This window comes from Beta vulgaris, chromosome 5, assembly GCF_026745355.1.
Source record: "Beta vulgaris subsp. vulgaris cultivar EL10 chromosome 5, EL10.2, whole genome shotgun sequence".
NCBI classification, from domain to species: domain Eukaryota; kingdom Viridiplantae; phylum Streptophyta; class Magnoliopsida; order Caryophyllales; family Amaranthaceae; genus Beta; species Beta vulgaris.
Window position 1 is genome coordinate 58,728,452 of NC_079206.1, and position 25,583 is coordinate 58,754,034.

Here is a 25,583-nt window from a genome sequence, read left to right on the forward strand (position 1 = left end):
AGGGATATATGATATGCTAAATAATAGAAAACGGAGGTAGTATATGATATGCTAAAAATTATTCCTTTATGGAAGTTGTTGTAACATTTATAGTTAAATGTTTTTGTAGGTTATATATATACATGATGTCTATTACATAGTGTAATATGAAATTAGACGATTAATTGAAGTTTTTCAGAATTTGGTTAGGTGCTCCCGCACCACTTACAACAGTGCACCCGCACCAATGTGTTTGTAGAATCTAAAGGTTGGTAGAAACGTTGATGCTCCCGCATCACTTATAATGGTACGCCAGCACATGCTTTGGTACGGTGCTCCCACACTATTTATAACGGTGCTCTCGTACCTATGCCGAAAATTGTGATTTTTTGCCTTTTTCTGATGCCTTTGATGCTAAAAAAGTGTTGTTTCAATCTTCGGGCATATTTCCTCTGTAATTTCTAATTATACTATTAAGAGGGGTGTATCATATATTCATATGTAGAGAAACACATCTTGTCATTCTTATACTTGCTTGAGAATGGAACTCTCTTGTGTTTTGTTAAGGCCAAATCAACCTACAAACTCATGTTGGATTGTTTTTCATTACCAAGATTCAATTGTTTCCTCTTCACATATCTCATAAGTATTAAGGTGATACTCATTGTTCTTAGTGAGTTACTAAATAACTAATAGGAAAGTGTATCTAATACGTCCTTGAAAGATCCTTTGCCTGATCACTTACTATTATACTAGCTTGTAGCCTCATATACACGTTATGCGTTCGTGCAATCTAACTGTTGTGCAGGTTTTATAGCGATCGATTTTTTTCAAATTAGAAGACTACAAATTAACTTTTTTTTAGTAAGGGTATATTGGTTAAAAAAGGGTGGACGCCAAAGTCCTCAAGAGTTACCATATATAGTACTAGCCTTTTTTGCACGCGATGCGTGCCTGGATTATTTTGGCGATTATTATTAAATTTCATCTAAATGTAATATTGAAGAATGTAATTTACAATCATCATCAGTTCTAATTAAATATCATGTGGTGTAAATACAAAATATAAAAATTACTTGATGAAGAAGTTGTTTTCTTGGTCTTTCTATTACTTGTTAATGGATGTTGGTATTATTATTGCATTTCAAAGTTTAGGCAAAATTAAAATTTTATGTCTTGGATTTTGTAATTGATTTAGAAACTGCTTTAGTTATGTTAATTTGTTCTTCAATCATAAACTTTTTCTTTCACTAACATATTTTTATGAAAGTTTATTTTAGTTACTTTAAACTTCGTTCGATTTACATATTTTAAATTAGGAAGGGCGATGATTGAGGAAAATCTCACACTTTTAATAGATAAGTATTTTTATTGAATGAATGATTAAAAAGTCTTTTTGAAGGAGGACACCATAACTCCCCCATTGACTTATATAATAGAAATAGATTCATACACATTCTATTATGAGCTGGCAAATATTACTTCATGAACATCTAAGACTCTAAAAGTACCACTACAAAATATTCAAATATAGGAATCTAGCCATTTGTTAACGATAGAATTAGGTTGAATTGTTTTCCTTGCCTTTCTTATTCATCTCAAAGGTAAATATGTAGTTTGTATTCCAACAAAATAGGAAACTAACTTTACATAATCATATCTTCCTAAAAGATAATATTTACATATATTTCCTCTGTTTTTTTAATAAGTGACACGTTTTCCTTTTAAGGAAATGTCACAATAAGTGACACATAGCTCAAAATAGTAAAAAATACTTCTCATTTATTACATTTTTGCCATTATTTAATTGTTTCACCTACCTACTTTATCCAATACTCAAATTTGATTGATTGAACAAGTGGTCCCAACTTTCTCCCTTTAGACTCCTTGGTATTCTCCCACTTTCTCTCTGTGTCACTTATTTTAAAAAACAGAGGAAGTATATCTTAACACACTTAAATAACTACTAAATGAAGCGAGGTTTAGCCTAGTGGTAAAGGTTGTCTCATGACTTCAAGGTCATGAGATTCCCACTAGGGGATTTTTAAGGGTAAGGTTTCTCTTACCATTCCCTCCCTCCTAAGGAGTCTAACCTGTAAACTTGGTTGGTTAGACATGCGACAGGTGTAAATAACTACTTTTAAAAAAACGCATTGGAGGCTCTGCAATATTTGGACGGTCTCTATAATCACACATGTTCAGCAGCACCACCCTCATCTCAGTGACCAACTTTCCTTAATTGCTCCATTAGCCTAGCAAAAGTAAATTGAATTCTTCTTCCAATCTGATAGAAAAGATCCTTTTTCTCTCTTTTTTTTATAATATACTTCGCTTAATTTTATTGGTTGTTTTACTAATATTATCTTGTGTGACCAAATATCTACGACTACAGAATTTGTACATAAAATCTTAAGTGAGACGAAGTGACAGCCTGAAAGGGAGAAAGGATCAGTAAATCATTCATCAAGAGAATCTAACTGAAAATAGTATAATCTTTGGACACTAATTAGGGTAGATACAAAGAAAAAGTGTTGAAAAAAGACATATTTCCTCACTCTCAAAGGCCGAAAGAGACCTGCATGAAATCTTGTGAATGTTACAGCATTGATCTTTAACTTAAGAAGCGCTTTTGTTAGGAGTAATCGTGCGGAAATAAGCCTCTTTTTAGACTTTAACTTACATTGTGAGAGAAAGCTTAGTGCTTTTCACTTGTGTAAATGCACTTACAATGTCAAAAACATGAGTAAAGGCCGTTAGAGAATTGCTTAGCAAACCAAATTGAGTTTTCACCTTTCTTTCTGTCTCACTAAACCTGTTTAGTAATAAGTTTGCATTCCATAACCTGCAATTGGTAGACTTCAAAGTTAAATTATGAATGTGATCTTATTTAAGAAGTTGAAGTGTACGATGGGAAATGAGAGTAAGAACGACACATAACATGTTACGTGAAACACTAAAACGATGAAAAGTTAGTACTCCCTTTGTCACTTTTCACCAACTCCGTTCAACCAACATTCAAAATTGCATCAAACGCACATAGACCGGACTAGAAGAAACAAAGGGAGTAGCCGAGTAGGTAGAAACTCACATGGAGCCTAGAGGTAGTCTTCAGTGCAACTATATGTTCTAGAATGATGTGCAATTAAACGGTTATCTATATATATATATCTAACTGTTAGATACTTAACAATTAAGAAAAAGGTATTTTAGTAACTTCACTTATTTGTGGAGCCCGCAAATTTTCACTTATTTCTAGTTAGATATCAAACTGATATCTACAATTTTCATAATTAAACGAGGAAGAACAAAACCACAAAGAGATTGTGGATTGAGCAACCCGTTCACACATGGTAGAAGTTTGAATAGACAAATGTATGTTATATGGTGTAACACATTAATGTCTAGTGCTTTAATGTGGTATATCGAAACAATTAATGCATAACATGTTTACTTTAATGCCCTTGTGTATGGTGTATCACTCCTCTTATAGAACAGGCTGATTCATAGTGAGCGGCAAGAGAGAAGAAGAGTAATAGTCTAAGAGACATACATTAGGAGAAGGTATGGAGAACAGGAAGGAAACAAGAGGTATCGATAAGCTAGAAGTTGCTAGAAAAGACAACGAGAATAACGAAATCAACTACATGGGATTCAAGGCAATGCCTTTCATCATAGGTGAGACTCTATTGAGATGTAATACAACCATACAAGTAATATACATGCATAATGATCGACGGATTTATACTGTCTGGTGTCAGTTCATTTGACCCCACTTGAATGGTAAAAGAACGAAAATAGGATAAATCTAATCCTACTAAAAGAATTAAAAATATTTTGCATGCACTAACATGTTGTTCCAGATCAATCGTTGTGCATGATTAGATTATTATATATTTAATACTTGTTCCATCATCTAGCTAGGATTGTTAGCTCAAGTGTAATAGTATTGTTACAGGAAATGAAACATTCGAGAGGCTAGGAACGATTGGTACCTTGTCAAACCTCTTGTTGTACCTCACCTCCATCTTCAACATGAAGCCCATTACTGCAACCATGATAATCAATGTCTTCTTTGGAACCTCGAATTTGGGAACCTTGGTTGGAGCTTTCCTCTCCGATACCTACTTTGGTCGGTACAAGACACTCAAATTTGCAACATTCACCTCATTTATGGTAAATACAAGATTTGATATTGTTGGTGCAAAATCAGTTGACTGATTTTGCACACAAGTCAATGCACACTTTTTTGTTGTTACTTTTGAAAATTTAAGACCAACTATCCCAATAGGAGTCTCTTTCCAAGCCAGTCCCTTGAAAGTTATATATACTTGAATTGAACATGTAAATAAATCTCAATTGTTGATCAACTCTGAACAAGTTATAAGTCATGTGGAATTGTTTAAGATTTCGGCACCCACAAAGGTTAAGATTATACCAAGTAAGTGTTGGCCCAGTGGTGATGGGGACTGGCTTTGGTAGGACGGACTCGTGTTCGAATCCCCGCAACACCCTTGGGAGAGGAATGGAACCTAACCACCCCGAACTTGGCCTCGATCCGGATGTAGCCCGAAGGGTGAACCGGGTGCAAACACCAAAAAAAAAAAACAAAGGTTAAGATTATTCAAAGAGTTGATCAACAATTGAAATTTAAAGAAGATGTGTCATAGTTAGACTATTCACGTCAGTTTTTTTTTTTTTTTTTTTTTTTACTAAGAGTGAATTTTTTTCTAACACTATGATGCTAGACTAATAGTGTCAAACACAAGTAACCTCAAAATCTAACAATTGAGCTCGGCCATTTATTAAAGCATGCTTTTGGCATGTGGGAAATCGACCAGATGATATATTGCTAAGGGTAGTAAAGAGGTGGGCTTATGAAGTTAAGGTAGTGTTTGGGAATGAGCATTTCATTTTAAATGATTCATTTGAAATTTGTATTCTCAAATCATAGAATCTAAAATCAAATTCATTGTTTGGTAAACTTAAGAATTTCAAATTTAGGATTTCAAATCCATCTCCATTGTTTGACTTACCATAGAATTTACAAATTCAAATTTCTTCACGCACTTCTTCACACTCTCTTCCCCTTCCCCACTCTTTCTCTCTCCTCCTTCACTCCAACAGTTACATTTCTTCACACACTTTCTCCTCTTTCGCCATCGACAATGGCGATCTAGGATTTCGCTCTAACAAAGATTGATCACTCTTCAAGTACGCTCATGTGTGGACAACAATGGCGATCTAGGGTTTCGCTCTTAGCACGATAGATCGTTCTTCAAGTGTGCTCATCATGTTCATCATTCCCACACTTCAAAACGAGTGACTCAACGATTTGCAAAGAGGAGATCGAATAGTTAGAATCTAGTGATTCCCTAATGGAGGAAAAGAAAGCTAAGAGATCCGTTAATGGAGGAGAGAAAGCTAGGGTTTATAATTGAGGAGAGAGGAAGTTAGGAATCTGTTGAACACTTGAAGAGGAGAGTAGAAAATAGTTAGGGTTTAGAATTCGCAAATGACACCTTTGCACATGGAATTTCAGAATTCTTAAAATTAGGCTATTATTATAAAGGTTGGAATTGGGTCAATTCCAATTCCAAATTCTTGGATTTTTCTAACATGTCATTTGACCCAATTTCACATTTAGAAATGAAATACTCATTCCCAAATATAGCATAAAAGAATTTGGGGGAGACCAAAGATAATTTAGATACAGGAGGTTAAGAATGACAAGGATAAGTTAGGTTTACCAAAAAGTTGGAAGAAGATAGGATTTTTTTAGTTAGGTGCATGGAATTAGCTAAGCATTTTATTCGAAACAAATATAGAATCATAATGGATGGTTTTGTGTCTATTACATGTTCTTCCTCCCGAGTTGAGACCGATCATTCAGATAGACGGAGGCAAGAGCATATAATACTTGAGAGAAAGGGATGGAAGCAGCAAATTCATGTGAATGACTACTAGAGATAAAATATTGACTCATGCAGCAAAATTACATCTATTGATCAAGGCTTTGGTATTATTATTTTTTATTTGAACTTTGGGCCAAATGTGATTAAAATTTTCTATTTTCCACTATCTCATAATGAATCCATCTATGCAAATCTCATAAGTGACCAATGAACCTTACTGATGGTTCCTCAGGGTTTGCTAATGATAGCTCTTACAGCAACGATCAAGCAGCTGCACCCACCCCACTGTGGAGTCAATGAGTCTTCTTGTACAGCGCCAACCACATGGCAGATGGTATTTTTACTCGGTGGATTTGGACTGATGATAGTAGGAGCAGGAGGTATTAGGCCGTGCAACTTGGCCTTCGGAGCTGACCAATTTAATCCTAATACTGAGTCAGGAAAGAAAGGGATAAACAGCTTTTTCAACTGGTACTTCCTCAGCTTTAGCTTTGCAGTTATGGTGACGCTGACATTGATCGTGTACATACAGACCAATGTAAGCTGGGCGATTGGATTGGGGATTCCCGCAGGTCTTATGCTGGTCGCTTACGTGGTGTATCTAATGGGTTCTAAGCTATATGTGAAGATGAAACCACAGGGCAGTCCAATGACTAGTGTGGTTCAAGTCATAGTAGTTGCTGTTAAGAAAAGGAAGCTAAAAGTACCTGACTGGAAATGGGTTACTCTGTTTGATTATGTTCCTCCTGGTTCCCTCAATTCCAAACTCCTCCAGACACATCAATTCAGGTGACTTGCCTAAATCATAATCTATTTCGAAAATTCATAATCGTAACCACCGTATCTGCAACTCAACGATACATCAGATATTCAGAATTTCATATCATACTCAAAACATGCCAGAAAATGAACTAGGACTATATAAATAAGACTGGACAAGTGTACATAATGTAGCTACAGTTCTAATACAATATACTACATACATTACGTTAGGAGAAGTAATGAAGTATCAGACACATAACGAGAAATAACAAAATTATCCTTAAAGGCAGGGTTGGGATTCTGGAAACGGAAAAGTTTCGAGAATAGGAAAACCTCGGCTTTTTGTCATTTCGGCTTTAAAAGGGTTAAAGATTCAGGAACAGAAATGTTCTGAAAATGAGGAAGCCTCTGGTCCCAGAGGCTTCCATGCTTCATAGGGATTCAGTGGTTCACTAAGGCAAGGTCTCTTTATTGCTTGGTATTTGCCTAATAACAAGGAGTTTAGATGAACTCATTACAAGATGAAGCTTATGCATACGATCTTTGTTCGTTATTTTTTATAAAACTAGCTTGTCATATATATTTCTGTTACAAGCATCTCACTTGGATATTAATAATGTAACTCAGGTTTCTTGACAAGGCAGCAATCATCACCCCGGATGATAATATAAACTCAGATGGATCAGCTACATGTCCGTGGAAGCTCTGCTCAATCCAGCAGGTAGAAGAGGTGAAGTGTTTGTTTAGGGTTCTTCCAGTATGGGCATCAGCTATTACTTTCAATGTTGCAATATTGCAACACTACACTTTTGCAGTATTCCAAGCTCTGCAGTCAGACAGGCACCTAACTGGCAATAGCAGTTTCCAGGTCCCTGCTGCGTCCTATGTGATCTTTTTTATGTTGGCTGTCACCCTTTGTTTAGCCATCTATGACAGAGTACTTGTTCCTCTTCTTCAGAGAATCACAGGCATGCCCCAATATTTCTCTAGATGTCAAAAGTTCCATAGACATCAGCTAGTTTAGGGAATGTTCGTCGTTCTTTTTTTTTTTCAAAAACTAAAACAGAAATCTAGAATTTTAGAAAAGCATGTAATTTCCATATTTTTGTTGTTAGTTTTCACAATAAACATGTTTAGTATCAGTACCATTAATTTTGAGTATAACATACTAGCTTAGTATAGTATATCATATCACTGAAAACTGAAAATGATACTGAAGAGGGAACAGATACTTATAGTTGTGTTTCTCACAGGAAAAGAATGTGGCATCACGATCCTTCAAAGGATGGGCACCGGTATATCTTTCTCCGTACTTTCAATGATAGTTTCAGCTCTGATTGAGCATAAAAGAAGAACCATCGCTCTTACAAGACCAACACTAGGGCATCTTCCTAGAAAAGGTTCCATTTCCTCCATGTCAGCATTATGGCTAATTCCTCAGCTAACCATAGCAGGAATAGGCGAAGCATTCATGGCAGTTGGGCAAATGGAATTTTACTACAAAGAGTTCCCGGAGAATATGAGAAGCATTGGTGGATCGTTATATTATTGCGGTATAGCAATGTCGAGCTACTTGAGCAGCTTTCTGGTAACTGCTGTTCATCAGTTGACAGAGAAGCGAGGAAAACAGAACTGGCTGCCAGATGATCTTAACAAAGGAAGATTAGATTACTTCTATTATTTGTTAGCAGCTTTGAGTACCTTGAATTTTGCCTACTTTTTAACAGTTTCAATGTGGTACAAATACAAAGATAACAACAACTGGAGGCCAGGAACAGATGTAGAATCTACAACTTCCACAAATTTCCATCTCCAGAAATCAGTAAATGAGCAGGCAGAAGAGAATAGGTAAGACTTACGGCCCGGTTGGTAGCCAGCAATAAAAGAATGATAATAGCAATAAATTTCTACGTACTAGAGTAAATTCACAAGTAATTTATGTACTAGAGTAAAATGATCATGGATTTTAACACTTCAAACAAAGTGTATGTTGTTCTACAATACTAATACATCATAAAATGTCATATTTTTACGGTAATAAAAACAATTTCGTTCATGTTAATACATCAAATGCCATATAACAGTGCCGTTCAACTTTAACAAGATTTAGCTAACTTCGTAACGTGTATGTATAGATTGTTAAAATGACTGTATTTTGGATTTATACAAATGTTTATGATGCTTTGTCAAGAATATTAGTCTTGGTAATCAGTATGAGCATTTTTGGGGCATTCAACTCAAAATATCCCAATTTCAACCGCAGAAAAATATTCAAGAAAGAATTTTTGAACTTGTCCAATAGTTGCAGTCAGCATCATTCCCTGGTCCTCCTCAGAAACCTCCAAATACCAAATCACATAATCTTCCAAAATAACAGAAATAAGGCGATTTTGACGTCACAACACAATTTTGACAAATAAAATAGATGTTACAACGGGTATCTCAAAGGCCACGGAACTGCAAGGACAAAATGACAAATTCTTTGACGATTTTTCTAGCAACATAAATTAAGAAAATGAGGTGTGATTGTGTAAAAGTGACCAATTGGTCATTTCTTGCTTTTTAGGTGAAAGAGAGGATAGAATACACTTATTTGGTTATATAGTGGATTTAAGTGAGTCCAATAAGTAAAGCAAAGGGTTAGAATTGAAAAATCGACTACCAAACACTTCCTCGTGTTTCTTTTTTTACTTGTTTTACTTGAACGGTTACGTAATTTCAATTCACAACTTTGACCTTTAGTGTCTGTTATTCTCTATCGTTCTTTATTAGTAAAGATAATCAAATTTTAATAAATTTTCAAAGTATAGATTCACAAATCTAATAATATATGTTTTTAAAAGAAAAGATCCAAGGAGATAAGTAAAACAACAGAGGTTGTAAAGATAATAAAAGAAAAAACGTAAAAAAAACTTCTAGGAAAAGATAAAAACATAAGGTAGAAATACCTTTAAGAAACAAAAGGAGTACGATTATGTCATTATGTGAGGCTAGGAATAACTTCAAGAAAAGGAGCCACGGAGTGTGATTATGTAATTATGTTATAAGCCCCATAGCATATTGCAACAGTCTAGGCTTCCCTCCCGGTTCCAGGAGGTACTGGGATCGATTCTCACCCTTGGCAAGTTGGAATCCCTTTATTCCCCTAACTTGTCAAGGTTTCTCCTTATAAATATATATATATATATAAGGCAACAGTGTAGAGAAACAATCATGAACGAAAATAGATGGTCATAACTCACAACCACCATATGAACTTTTCATTTCAAAATAGCGAAAGCATGTTACACAAATAAGGAAGATGTTTGTGAAAAAAAAGAGGGAAAAAAATTGGCTAACTCACAACTACATGCTGAACTAATCTTTACTCTCAGCATATTATATAGATGCTACTGTATATAATAACCATTGGCATGACCTCAGACAGTGTATGATCCCTGGATTGTCTCGATGTCGAGCCCCTTAAGCTTCACCACTGAATCCACATGCCCTTTCAGGGTAAGTAGTTCCCTCAACCTGCAAGGCAGCCAAATTACACAAGTGAGCAGAAGATAATTTGTCTCCTCTCATTAAGGGGGATTAATTCATTTGCATATCCTGTGCAAAAGAAGGTTAAGTAAGATACCTCGCCATTTCAGCTCTCCTCTTGGCTTCCTCGGCCATTTGATTGAGTTCGTGGTAATTTGTTCGCTCGGTGAACATCTTGGCTTCTGGTGCTTGCAATCCGTGAAGGGTTCTTTGTGCATGTGCCCACTTAAGCTCACGTTCTTCCTTACCGAAATCTTTCTTCTTTGTGAAGGCAATCTGCAAATAAACAACAGTTAGTCTTTGTACACTGCATTTAAAAAAAAAATACCATGATCACATCCGTTATAACTTGTTGCTTACCCTTTGCTCGATAACGAGATCCCAGGCTCTTCCACTCAGAACATAGCTCGTGAAGAATTTGACAAAATCAAGAGGGATATAGAAGATGACATTGTATAGCCAGATGACACCAGCCCAACCCCAACCGATCCCTTCAATTGCAGCAAAGGCCCAATTAGCATATACTGCAATTAGAGTAGCAACCTGCAATGTCGGAAAACAGAATAAAGATTCATCCCAAGAATAGAAGCAAATGTACTCTACTTGCTATTGGAATAACTCTTTACGATATGACATCCATGTAGGTTAGCACATACCAGCTGAGCAATCATGAAAGCACCAACTAGAAATAGACCAGGACGCTCCACAAAAGACCAACTTCGAGATCGGGTAACAAATATAAGAGCCTGACTGATTGTGCTGACTTGAAGGTATATGGCAGATGCAAGCTTGTGTGTAATAACCGCTCTTGCTTCAGGAGTAGTAGCTGATTGTCTGTTCAAATGTGAAACCCCAAACACCCTCTGTAGAATGACGAGGAAGCTTAATTAACCAAATGAGCTATGAAAAGATTAAACAAGTGAGCAAATGGACTGGAAAGTAACTTAATTTTCAGTCATAGCACAATCGCATACCGGGAAGAAATCAGTCTCGTATGCTGCCCAGAAAAATATCACAGTCATCATAGCCAAGTAACTACCAATGACAATTCCAGTGGCAAAAATCTCAGATAGCTTCCAGCTGTCTGGCATAGGAGAAGGCTTCACCCTATCCTTTGATATGGTCATAATGGTACCTTAAGGCCAAAATGACAGTCAATAGACAAGAAAAGGTATGCCATAAAACATAAATAAAAAATTAGAACACTCGTCAATCAAATGATAAATGATGAGGAGACTTCTGACAACATAAATCATGTTGAGGATAAAGATTAGCAAAGATCATATATGCTGAACAACATGTGACTTTGTAATGAATTCACAAATTAATACTATTTTCAGGAATAGAAAATGTATAATTATCCATGTATCATGTATGTTTAACAAAACCCTTTACATTGAGCCAAGTAAAGGAACAAGGAGATGAGAAATTAAGGCACCATTGAGCGCTTCGAACAGAGGTACCATTTTCATCTTCCATAAACCAGGATACAAACCCAGGAACCCCATCCTCTTAACGGTCACAAACTCACAATTGTAGCTGATCTAAAAGATATGGTCCTTGTGCCTGGACCAGGTGTAGGAACTAGGAAGCAGGGTAGGTCTTAGAGATTGTGGCAACAACCCAAAGAAAGCATGTTGAGCAGAAAGGGAGAGATGGAGAGAGGGAGAGACGTTGAATAGGAGCAAAGAAACACATGAAATTGAAAGCATACCATCATTGAGAATGGCAATAATAAGAACCATGAAGGGTGGAAAATCAAACTTCCATATAAGAGCCAGTAGCATGAAACCAAGCTGTCATTAAGAAAGGAAAAGGATAAGACACAGCTGTGAAATAATTACAGGACTGTACAGCAGATAATATATTCTTGTAAAAGAGAAAGTAACTTACTACAATACGGATAGTAATAGAAACGGCATAAATCTGCAAGGCGCATAAAAGAATCTTATAAGGTACAGCAACAAAGAGGTAAAGTGACACACAAGTATCTTATATTGGGTTTGCCTTCAAGAATCTTAGCTTAATTACAAGAGCAGCAATATATGCATAAATTGACAATGGAAGAGGGTTTAAACTGTAAAATGACGACTGTGTTGAGATAAAGAAAACCTCTGGAAATTTCGATTTTCCTTATTGTATAAAGAGAACTTCCTAGGTTAACCAGTTATACAATCAATTTAAGACGACTAATTGATACGTACCATTGAAATGGAGTAGTTTTCTCATAACATAATTACCTAGGTTCAACACTTAAATTATTTTGAAACATTGTCCAGTTCCAAGGGAAAACTTACAGTGTAGTTTTTCATTCTCTGGAAGATTGCTCGACTTGTCAAAACGGCACTAATAATGACACTGAGACCAGGCTCTGTAAGAACAATATCGGAAGCACTACGAGCAGCATCAGTTGCATCAGCAACTGCTATTCCAATATCAGCCTTCTTAAGAGCTGGGGCATCATTCACTCCATCCCCAGTCATTCCACAAATATGTTTCCGTGCTTGCAATCGCTTGACAATTTCATACTTGTGCTCTGAATCAAGTCCGGATGTCAAAGACAAACACATATGAGGCTAAAACCAATTTGTAGAGATTCTGCCCAGAATCTAGAATAAAAGACAAAAGCTTATAGAAAGAAACAACGGTGGCATATTACCAGGGAAAACACCAGCAAATCCATCAGCTTTTTCAATCAGATCGTCAATTGGTAAAGAGGCAATTGATTCATCCGTACTCTGCCCAAGTAAAGACGATGAAGGGTACATGTTGGTACCCATACCCAAGCGACGACCAGTTTCCTTTCCTATTGCCAGTTGATCACCTGATAGAATTTCCAGCCACCATTAGGTTCGAGTGTATTCACCACAAGAAGAAATGCTCTTAGAGTGTTTACATACAAGATAGACATACCAGTAATCATTTTCACATTTACTCCGAGATTTAAGGCCCTCCTTATAGTATCTGCACTGTCATGCCTTGGAGGGTCAAAGAGAGGCATGAGACCAATGAATTGCCATGGACCTCCAGGACTTTCTTTCCTCCCCTCTGGAACTTCCTGAAAATTGTGTACAATATATAATAAGTTGGCCATTCTCAATGATAATACTCCCTTGTCTACTGTTTTCTTTTGTTGTGGATAGCGAATCACCTGGTACGCAACAGCAAGTGAACGCAAGCCTCGTTCAGCAAACTTGTCAATAACAGCATGAACTCTTCGTTCTATGTCTGATTTATTGTGCGCCAAATGCAAAATCTATAATGTGATGGAAGGCAATGAGTAAGTTGTGTGTCATAAAACTACATAGTATACCTACAATTAAGACTTCAACAGCATACCTGTTCTGGAGCACCTTTGCTGACCCTATGCATTTTGCCATCCCTGTCGAGGTAAGTCAATGCTGTTCTTTTGTCAGTTGGATTGAAAGGTAGAAAATGAATCTCTTGAACACCGGCTCGAGCCTATACATGGAAAACATTGTAAGCGAACAAAGAGCAGAAAGCAAACAAAGTACAAGAAACAAATTATGAGATCAATCAATTAACCTCCTTCGGATCAGCCAGTGTGCCAACTATAGCAGCATCTATTGCATCTTGGTTTTCTGTCCTGGAGGCTTGAGCGGCCATCAGTACAACTGTATCTGCATCCATTCCCTTTTGAAACACCTGCAACAAATATCACTTTAATATAAGTTCTGCAGCAAATTTCATTTGAATATAAGCTTCCCACTAGATATCATTTACATACAAGTTGCAAAAACCATAATGGCAATTCAAATGAAATAAGCTATAGAACTTGCCTCGATCAGATTTTTGTCTACTGAGAGCTTGTTCAATGTCAAAGTTCCAGTTTTATCACTGCAAAGAACATCCATACCAGCCATCTCCTCTATAGCAGTCATTCTCTTTGTAATAGCTCCCTGAAGTTAGATTTTAAGATTAGTCAACTTCAAAGCCAATAAAGCAGTTCATAAAAATATACCATGCAAGGAATAACCAACCTGTTCAGCTAGGCGATGAGAACCGATTGCCATCGTGACTGATAGAACAGTAGGCATGGCAATTGGAATTCCTCCAATGAGAAGGACAAGCAAATTGTCAATTCCGGGCCGATATGCACGATGTTGAATAGGATACATGACAATTATTTCTACTAGCATCCCAACAGCGATGGAACATATACAAAAGTTCCCTATTGCCGTTAAGACCTACAGAACATCACAACATTTCAGCATCAACACAATAATATAATGGCAAGGGAGATAGTTGAACTGACAAAATCAACCGAAAACCAGCAAAAACAACAATACATCATATATGGTGCCCTTGCCTTTTGGAAATGACCAACTTGATTGGTAGAGTCCACAAGGTGCGCAGCCTTTCCAAAAAATGTGTGCACACCAGTTGCAATGACCACAGCTTCAAGTTCTCCTTGTTTACAAGTAGAACCAGAGTATACACCATCCCCTGGGTTTTTTGTAACAGGAAGAGACTCTCCCGTTAACGCAGACTGCAATGATTACATCCCACAGTCACTAACTGCAACTCCAATTCATCACGTAACTTCTTCCAATAATATCAGCAGGGAACTCACCTGGTCAATTTTCAAAGGATCCCCATCTAACAGCCGAGCGTCTGCAGGAATTATATCCCCTAGTTTAATACTAATGATGTCACCAGGAACCAAAACTGCTGCATCTTCCTCACTCCATCTTCCATCGCGTAAGATCTTAATGATGAAATTCAGACCCCAAAATAAGTATACAATCACTAAATTTACATCAATAAGGACTTGAAAACTTCACCAAAAGTTGCAACAAAAGAAATAATGACATAAAGTACCTTAGCTTTGGGTGCTAAACTAGCCATGAGAGCGGCGGCTGCATTTCCAGCATTATTCTCCTCGATAAAACTTATGGTGGAGTTAATCACAAGCAGTGTGATGATACCCACAAAATCTTGCCAATCAGGAGGTTTACCCTAGACATTTTTTATGGTTGTTTATGTCAAAAATTCAGGACTCCAGAAAATAAGTAAATTTTTAAGCACAGTGTTGAATTAAGAATTCTAAAACTTATAAAATCAATTCTCACCCCTCCATTAGCAAGAGCAATAGCCATAATAGCTGCAGCTTCCATAACCCATGATAGAGGGTTCCACATAAACCCCAAGAACTTCAATACTTTGCTCTCCTGAACACACCCACAACTTTAATTATGACAAATCAACAAAGATAAATGAATTTTGTCTAATGTTAAGAGATTAAATTAACATAATCATTAATTTACCAAAAAAAAAAACAAAAATTCCTGATAATTTACCAAAATTCTACTGATACAACAATTTTGAAAAATTCAAAAAATAAAATAACCAAGCACCAAAAATCTAACCTTTTTCTCCTCAAGTTTGTTGGGACCAAAAATTGCTAATCTTTCTTGAGCAGCATCACTCGTAAGACCCTCTTTGCTACATCTTAGATTCTCAAAAACCTCTTCAAGAGGTATATTCTCCTGCACCCACAAAAAATTCAAAACCCACAACTTCAAATCAGCAAAAAAACAATCTTTCTTAAAAAAAAACACAAATTTAAAGCAAACAAATAGAACACAAATATCAACAAAAATGAGATTAAATTGGGATCCATTACCAAATCAACAGCTTCTTTCAACACTGCCTCTAAAACTTCAGACTTCTCAGCCATCTTTTCTTCTCTTTTTTTCACTCAAAAACTTTCTATTTTTTCTCTAAAAACCCAAGTTACAAATCATAACTTAAAGAAAGCTGCAAGCAGAAAGACCATGAAAACTATTAGAAAAGCAGAAAAATAGTAGGTGAGACCAACAAAAAATAAAATTAAAAAAATAAAAACTACCCAGAAAAAAAAATCAGATTTTTAAGGATCAGGTAGGGTTTGGAAAGAAGAACAAAGCTTACCCACCAAAACCAAAACTCAATTTTCTAAGAAGTGGAAACGCTGGGTGCAGAAACAGTAACAGTTGATAACAATAACATAACATGTTCTCTCTCTTCCCCCTTCATTATTTCCTTTAAATATAAACTTCCTATTTTTACTAGTATAATTTTCTTGCTGTTTTTTTTTTTTTTTTTGTGTTAGCAAAAAAATTAATTCTGTATTTCATTTGTTTATAAACTTATAATTAGGGATGGCAATGGGTCCTGGACCCGACCCAGACCCGCCAGGACCCGACCCATTTATATGGGTCTGGGTCTAGAAATTTTAGACCCAATGGGTCTGGGTCGGGTCCCGAAGAGCGTGGGTCGGGTCTGGGTCCGGGTCCACATATGCTAGACCCAGACCCGCCCCGCGGACCCATTTACATATTAGAAATTTTTTTTTTCCTAAACTCTAAAATTTTATGAGAGACATTAACTTTATAAGTTGTAACATTTTCATATTTTATCAGTTAATTCTTAAAATTTTATTTAGAGAATTCTTTAACCATGGATACAAGAACCTATATATATTAGGGGGAAAATTTTTAATTACATATATTTAAAAATGTGATGAAAACTTAAAACTAAGAAGGACCCATTTAGGACCCAGTAAGGACCCATGGACCCGCTAGACCAGCGGGTCGGTCTGGGTCTGAAAAATTTAGACCCAACGGGTCTGGGGCGGGTCTGGGTCTGTGAAAAATAAACGGGTCTGGGTCTGGGTCCAGGTGGACCCGACCCAGACCCGCCCCATTGCCATCCCTACTTATAATAGTAGTAAATTTTAAAAACTTGGAAAAAGCCAAAAAACACTTTAAAAATGGCTGAATAAAAGTCATAAACTACCAAAAGCCATGTGCGTCCAGCCTTATTCAATAAATGGCCCAATTGATTGATACCAATTCATCAATGGAATTATCTTTACAAAAATTTGATGATATTTTTTTTTTGAAAATAAAATAAAAATATCATTTTTAAGTAAAATTTTTAAACTTTAGCATACTCTGCTAAAAAGTAGGGGAAATTTTTAATCTAACTAGAATGCTCAGTAAAATCTGGCTTTTTTTAAGATTGGCAGAGAAAAAGATTTATCTTTACCTAACCTAATATTTAGGAAAATAGTATAATAATCAGGCATGAGAAGGGTCAAAATAGAGTACTGTGAGTCTCTGTGACTACTGTCACAATTACCTATGAATATACAGTTCCGTACTCATTAGTTCAACGAAGAGCACTTAATTAATATTAAGCCGTGGTTAACTGGCTATATTTGCATTACATTTATATTCTATGTTATGCTTCTACAAGAAAGTGCATGAAGTAGAAAGTATACACTATAAATGGACCAACAGGAATTTCAAGAAACAACAAGGATATCCTCACTATTACTTAAGGCTGGCAATCCACGACACGGCTTAATAACATGATACGAAACTGACCTAAAGTTATCGAGAGAAAAACGAACCCGACACGAAAACGAATGACAAAACGTGATTAGTTACATTTATCATATTATGCAACTATTCCACTTTTTATATCATTTTTGCTATATTTGGGAGCCAACTCGAAATCAACATGAAACCAATCATGAATATGACACATTGACACGAATTGTCAGCCCTGCTATCACGTGAGTTATTTTATTTTAACTTATTAGATATAGGTTAACCTACCTGAATTTATCTTGGTTTAAGCTTTGTTCACTTTATCTGATTTTTTTGAACTGAATTATCTTTACTAAATTGAAGTCTTTTTGAATTCCTATTGTTTTCTCTTATACAGCAGAGTTTCCCTGTAGTAAACTTATAATTACTTATTTATACTGAATGTTTTTAGTGACGTCAATCTTAACTTATCTTAAGTTATATAAGTTTATTTTACTTACATGAGTGATATTGGAATGAGGAAATCGATCATAACCTTATACTTTAACAAATTAAAATCCATGTGACTACCGACTATGTCAGTCTGAAATGAGTTGTTACGAGTAGATATCCAAGTAAGAATACATATACACCAACTAATTAATCCTCTAACCTGGGAATAAATGCAAACAATCCAAGGAAGTGCGTGCAATATTGCAACGTGGTTAAGGCATTGGCTTTGGTTTCTTATGCATAAGGACCAATATGCGGACAATATGTAATAGAGTTTGTTGCTACTCTTTGGAGCCTTTGGACTCAAAGAAACAAGATAATTTTCAAACAGGGTACTAAGCTACATCCCACCATCATTATGGAACAAATTGAAATGTGGAAGAGTAGATGGTGGCTGATGTGCGACAAAACAGAGGACGAGGAGAAAAGGGAAAAACAAGTTGAAAAGAATAAGGAGAGCAATCACAACTTGGCTTATGAAAAAAACTGGAAAGAGGAGGATAAAGGGTGGTGCCTAATTGTTGATGGAGCTTGGAAGAAAGTAATGCAAGGAACGAAGGAAGACTGGGGAGCGACTTATGGTTGGACACTAATGGAAAAGGGAAAGGAGATGAAATGTGGGGGTGAGAAAATAAACGCAATGTCAGAGCTGCAAACAGAGGCAAATGCAATTTTGAAACGTCTACATATTATCCTCCACAGGAGAATAGAGAAACTTGAAATCTAAACAGATTGCAGAAATATTATTACAGGGTTTCTATCGCCACTTGAAGTCCCACTGCAACTTAGAACAATTTTATGAGATATTACTCTATTACTTAATAGATTACTAAGTTTTAATGTTATCAATGTTAGTAGGAAAAAGGTTATGAAAGCTCGTGTCATTGTCGTTAAGGTAAGGAGAGACCTTAGATAATCTTTATGTTGTTATTTATATTTTATCAAAAAAGAAAAATTAAGGCTCAATCTAATTGTTATACTTGTACGGTTGTACCTCATGGCTTCAAAGTCATAAAATTACCCCCTCCCTAAGATGTGTGGACTTAATTAGTATAGGAGTACGTACCCTTACCCCAAATTTCATTACTAACAAAAGGGTAAGAATGCAATATATTGAAGGTGGTAATTTCGTCATCATTGATAGTTTGCTAAAAAATCAATAATCCTGGAAACTTCAACTTTTGATGGATAAGTAGTTATTAGGCCCGGGCTATGCCCCGGGTAAGGAAAAATTTCAATTTATTAATATTGTACTTTAAGATGATAACACTAAATGTTATTTGGTCTAATGGTCAAGACTTTAATTTGTGTTCTTGAGGTTGCGGGATCAAACCCTATAGTATACAATTTCTAACTTTTTTTATTGTTGTGAATGACATGGAGTATAACGCCCTTAGGGAGAGCGCCACATGGCACCGTTCCTGGTTTATGCACGCCTTTTAATATATTAGTATAGATTAGTTTATGATCTCGTGAATTACACGTGATGTTAATCATGTTTTTTTCTTCTTTTTTTTTGAAGGGGATGTTAATCATGTTGATGATATACGAATAGAGGAATTATATACAATTAAATTACTTTTACGATGAGTATTCTTCATTTTTTATTTAAAGTTTCAGGCTTAATGAGTTTAGAATATAGTTCTATTAAGTCCTAACTAATAATATACTCCATCTGTTTTTTTTATCTTTCTCACTTAGAATCTTGACACTATTCATATTTAGAGAGAATCTTCTCCATTGTTTTCAATCTATAAGAAAAAATATAGTCATGTGGGGTCTTGTTTGATTCGTCTCAATTAATACATTATTAATATTCAATCGTTATAATTTTTACTAATATATAATGAAAGATATTTAAGCTCAAAGAAGTATATTGGGAGACGCGCACAGAAAAAGTGAGAATGATAAAAAAAAACCAGAGGGAGTACCTTATTACCTAATAATTTTGATATGTTCTAACAAGTAATTGTTTATTATCAAATAAGTTTAATAAGTTCATATAAGTTTCTGTTAGGAAAAGGGTGTTGTAGTGTTTGATTAATGTGGAACAAGTCAATGAAATAATAAGGATGAGAAAAACAATAAAGAAGATAAACAAGAAAAACACAAGAATTTATGTGGTTCGGTCAAAATAGACCTACATCCACAAGTGGGGATTCGAGCTTCTTCACTATGAAGGAGAAAAACAGAGAGAATAATACAAGGAGTCCTAAATTCTAGAGGCTAAAAGTGTTTCATACGTTGTATCTATAACAATGAACACTAAGCAGGTCCTTTTATAACATAAGGAACCCCGCACAAAACCCTAGAAGAGAATCCAATTCGGTATTCACCAAGCCGCGTCAAAAACCCAGCCGCCCGATCGCGCGACCAATTTCTTCAAACATGCTGATGTCTCAGACACGATCGGGCAATGTTAGCCCGATTGTGATTTGCGAACTTGCCTCAAGAGCCTGCTAAAGACGAGTGACCTCGCCTGGTCGGGCGAACCTACCCGACCTGACCGGGGTGGCATGTGAAAACTCTGTTTGACGAGGTTTAAGGCATCAAACTAACAAATGCCCACCTTGACTTGAAACCGGTCAAACAAGATAACTCCACCTTAAACCAAGAAGTGATGCTCACCCCAAAAACCATAAATTCTCCACCTAAAAAAAATTTCCATAAGCGTACTCACTTTAGGCAATCTAGAAAACGGACATCTTCTATAATTGTGTACCGATGCGTCTTCGAACACAAAACTCTGTATACGAAACCATCACATGACCTAAATTGATGATACAAAGTCACCAACGCGAAGCATGCTTATTCAAATTGACCACACTCTCTTCAAACACTTCTTCATCTCAACAACAAACTCAAGCAATTCCAAAAAATTAAATGACAACAATAATTTCTAAATTGCAATTGTATTTAACAAAACACAAAAGTACCAAATTAAAATAAGAAATAGCACAACTAGAATAAAATCTGATGCATAACCAAAAATCGCTAATTTATTACAAACTCAAAAGCAATCTAGCATAGACTCAATAGCAAAATCCACACGGTTTCACGTTTCACCAAGAGATCTCAAAAGGCACCAAACATGAAGAGATCGCAGAAACCGCAGCCCCAAATCATGTACCCCTAGAGTGCAACACCATCATCAAAGACATCATTGGCAATATTTGCAGATTGGTCCTCATTAGACTTTTTCCCATTCCGCTTCTATAATATCGAACAATCAGCTTTGACATGACCCTTCACGTGACAATAGTTACAAATTTTATTTTTGCCAAAATTCTTTCCACCATGAGCAGCCAAAGCATTAGTTTGAGAAGGATTTTTAGATTTATTAACCAACTTATTGTCAATTAATTCTCTATGAGTTAAGGCATCCTTAACATGCTGCAAGCTCAAATCATCTCTACCATATAATAAAATATCTCGAAAATGCTCATACAAAGCCCGTAAAGAATACAACAACCTAATAGCCATATCCTCATAATTGATCTCAACATCGATATTTTGTAAATCCATAATAATAGAGAAGAATTTATTTAAATGAGACTCAAGTGGTTTACCTTCTTCTAGACTGAGATCATGAAGTCTAGATTTGAGTAATAGACGGTCGGTCACGCTCTTTGTCATGTAAAATGACTCCAACTTCAATCACAAACCCGCAGGTTGTCTCCTTGGCAACCTCTCTCAAAACTTCATTAGATAGACATAAATGAATTGTCGAGAGTGCCTTCAAATCGATCTCTTCCCATTGATTATCAGACATACCCCAAGGCTTTTTGGATGCACCTTCAAGAGCCTCGTGACAACCACTTTGAACCAAGATAGCTTTCATCTTCAATTGCCATAGGCTAAAATTTACTTACCTATCAAATTTCTCAATGTTTAACTTTATTGGCATAATTTAATCAAACTCGTCTATGAACACCTACCTTAAAACCTTGCTCTGATACCAGTTTGTTAGGAAAGGGGTGTTGTAGTGTTTGATCAATGTGGAACAAGTCAATGAAATAATAAGGATGAGAAAAACAATAAATAAGATAAACAAGAAGAGCAGGATTTACGTGGTTCGGTCAAAATAAACCTATATCCATAGGGGGAAATTCGAGCTTCTTCACTATGATAGAGAAAAATAGAGAGAATAATACAAGGAGTCCTAAATTCTAGAGGCTAAAAGTGTTTCATCAGTTGTGTCTATAATAATGAACACTAAGTAGGTCCTTTTATAACATAAGTAATAACCTCGCACAAAACCCTAAAAGATAATCCAATTCGTAAATCACCAAGTTGCATAAAAAAAACCAGCCGCCTGATCGGGTTGGGCGACATTCGAACGGTCAATTTCTTCAAACCTACTGATGTCTCGGACACGATAAGGCACTGTTCACCCTGTCGTGATTCGCGAAGGACGCCAGATCAGACGCCTTCCTTAAGAGCCTGCTGAAGACGAGCGATCTGCGCGACCTGATCGGGCGTCCCTGCGAAAACTTCGTTTGATGAGATTCAAGGCATCAAACTAGCATTTTCAATACATTCAAATAAGTTAAAAGAAAAAGAGGTTGAAAACAACGCAACTCTTTATTATAAAATTTAGGTATAATGTAACACCTTTTGTCAATAATATGTTATTCTATTGATGGGTTGGAGAAGTTTTTTCATAAAAGCCTAGGTTGAAGGTTTTCTTTGTCCTTCATGATTCATGAAAGTAAAAGTTTATTTAAATAGTTTTGAGGACATTGGTAAACGATAAAATAATTATACGTCGTGATTAATTTTTATATAGTATTAGGAGTTTCCTGTAATATCAATACAATTACGAGAAGAAAGAGATATGATGGGGAAAAGGAGAAGTGGATCGGAATGAAATGCATATTGTGGATGTTAACTAATTTAGCTGGTTAAAATTTTGAGAGGTGGTGTCTAAGACTTGGATTCAATCCCATCTACATCAATTATCCTTGTGGGTTGTAGCTCTCTCTACATAGCACAAAAAAAAGAATGAAATGCATATTATAAATTCCTCTTTTAGAAAAAGATTTGAAAAGCAAGAGACACATAGGGTATGTTTCTAAATAGAATTTCCATGATACATGGCTGAATCGTACCCCTGTTGTTTAATTTTTTGTTCTATTCAATGTATTTTGACTTGTTTCAAAAGAGATTTTAATGTTAATTTACTATCACCATTCACTATTACTACTATTAAAAGTAGATTCAAGAAAAATCGACCTAACACCAACTATAGGCATGTATTCTGTTGTAGGGGAACATCACAAGCTAAACAAATGGACTACACAATATCAACTACAAAGGTGATGCGCACAATGAGACGTTACTCGACGTAGATTTTGCCAAATTTACATTAGAGCTGATCATTTTGGCCCGACTCGATTTTTGGCCGGGTTTTGGGCAGAATATTTTGGCCCGCGGTCGGACCCGACCCAATCCAACCCGACTTTTTTATTTGGACGGGCTTTGGGCAAGCCAAAAATGTCTTTCCAGTCTATTTTTTTGGCTCGACCCGATTTTGGCCCGAAATGCGGGCTTTGAACACAAAATTTTGGCCCGGCTCGACCAATGGACAAATTTTTTTAGACGCGGCGCGTCCCGTTCCCTACCATGATCACCTCTAATTTACATAATAATTTATTTCTAGCTATACTCTTGTTTCCAAGGTAATTGAAAAACTCTTTAGAGTTCCAGTGACATCTATGACCTCTGATGAGCTATAATGCTATATTTTTTATGCTCACACATTATTGTAATTAACGAGTTATTAGGCTCGAATTATATCCCGGTAAAGAAACTTTTCATTTATTTATATTGTACTTTAATTTGAAATGATAACAATGAATACCATTATTTGATCTAGTTGTTAAGATCTTAGTATATGATTTTAAGGTCATGGGATAAAAGTCTATACTTTGCAAATTCTATTTTTTTTATTGTACATGAATTACATGAAATAAAACGTTCGTAGAAATGCGCCACATGATATTAGTTCTTATTTAGGAACGACTTTTAAATAGATCTATTTATATAAATATAGATGTTGCAGACTCCACACACTTTAATACTTTAACTAGTAATTAGGCCCGGATTATGTCCCGGGTAAGAAAAAAATTTCATTTATTAATATAGTACTTTATGATAATACACTAAATACAACTTAATTTAGTTAAGACTTTAGTATATGTACTTGAGGTCTTGAGATCAAACCATATACTACGCAATGTCTAATTTTTTTTATTATACATGGATTACATGAAATAAAACTCTTTAGGAAGAGCGCCACGTGACACAATTTCTTATTTATGCACGTCTTTTAATATATTTGTATATATATGTATTGATATAAATAGTTGAAAAAAGGAATGTCTTTATGGAAGGAATTTACACTTTTAAACTCATGAGTCATGTCTCATGAGTACCTTCATTCACTAGAGATAATCTGACATGGTTAGAAAGCAAGTCTGATGTGTAACTTTGAGTGAAGGATTATGACCGATTTTTGAACTTATTTCGGTTGAATTTAAATTATATTAAATTAACTGAAATTAAATTAAATTAACTGAATTGAGAGAAATTGAATTGAATTATATAATCAATTTTCTAAAAGAATAATAATCGATAATCATTAATAAGTATTAACATAATATTATCAATACTTATACTTATAATTATTACTTATTGTTTTTTTACATAATTGTTTATATTTTTATTAAATTGTTGTTGGTGGTGTAGAAAATAATAATAATGATAACAATAAAAATAAAAAACAATAATAAAAATATAAAAACATTAGTGTTATTATAATTATGATGTTAATAACAATAACTCTATTAATAGTAATATTGAAAACAAAAATAATAATTAAAACACTAGATAAGATTGAACTGAAACAAACTGAAACGAACTATACTGAAATTAAGTGAATAATTGAAATAAATTAAATTAAGTGAATTGAAATTAACTGAAAATAAGTCCAGAAAAAAGGACATACGCTGATTATAACTTATATATAATCAACAATAATCTCTATTTGCGTAGTATTAGAAGACAACTCACATGCGATTTTCTCAACAATACCACTATAACCTCTGGAGACCATCCCAACTACTCTAACTTAGGATCCAATGTTTAAAATTAGATGGTTGTCTCGTTGATTCACATTACTGATCAACACCAAACAATAATTAGTTCAGGCACCATTATTATTGATTTATTGAGAGAGTAGAAATAATATAAATGGAATTAGTAGAGTGACCTAATAAATAATATATAGGAAACAGTTATGGTCAAGTGGCACATGTATGTCTTTGTTAGACATAATATCTGTTTGGCTGCATGTAAAAGAGGGAAAGATTTGCCTCCACTGAGAAACCATACAAATTATGCAAATGCCAGGCTATCACATTATTCAATACCACATGAAATTTGTCTTCGATTTGTCTCTTCCAAACATGACTTAAGGTACCGATCCGTACTACTAGTCCTTGAGATGCAACATGGAAATACTTTTCTTAATAGGAGCTTCTTTACTTGTTCGTTTCTTCTTTTTTGA

The 25,583-nt window shown here is 35.4% G+C and overlaps 2 protein-coding genes across 2 annotated transcripts; one reads left to right on the plus strand and one right to left on the minus strand.

Moving 5' to 3' along the window:
- Positions 1–3,485: 3,485 nt before the first annotated feature.
- Positions 3,486–8,531, plus strand: LOC104894377 (protein NRT1/ PTR FAMILY 2.9-like). The gene is made up of 5 exons (XM_010680599.3): positions 3,486–3,654; positions 3,935–4,152; positions 6,124–6,680; positions 7,281–7,621; positions 7,907–8,531. The coding sequence occupies exons 1-5, from the start codon at positions 3,543–3,545 to the stop codon at positions 8,503–8,505; spliced, it is 1,827 nt and encodes a 608-aa protein (XP_010678901.2). The 5' UTR covers positions 3,486–3,542; the 3' UTR covers positions 8,506–8,531.
- A 1,336-nt stretch (positions 8,532–9,867) lies between these two features.
- On the minus strand, positions 9,868–16,272 carry LOC104894120 (plasma membrane ATPase 1). Its single transcript, XM_010680291.4, has 22 exons — positions 16,116–16,272; positions 15,829–15,962; positions 15,572–15,691; positions 15,275–15,373; positions 15,024–15,161; positions 14,776–14,910; positions 14,512–14,691; positions 14,183–14,389; positions 13,982–14,101; positions 13,728–13,847; positions 13,521–13,643; positions 13,333–13,437; positions 13,095–13,239; positions 12,841–13,005; positions 12,479–12,717; positions 12,075–12,107; positions 11,896–11,977; positions 11,156–11,316; positions 10,838–11,044; positions 10,542–10,724; positions 10,279–10,457; positions 9,868–10,169 (listed from the first exon to the last, which is right to left on the minus strand). Exons 2-22 carry the CDS (start codon positions 15,880–15,882, stop codon positions 10,073–10,075), a joined length of 2,892 nt encoding a protein of 963 aa, XP_010678593.2. The 5' UTR covers positions 15,883–15,962; positions 16,116–16,272; the 3' UTR covers positions 9,868–10,072.
- Between the last annotated feature and the right edge of the window lie 9,311 nt (positions 16,273–25,583).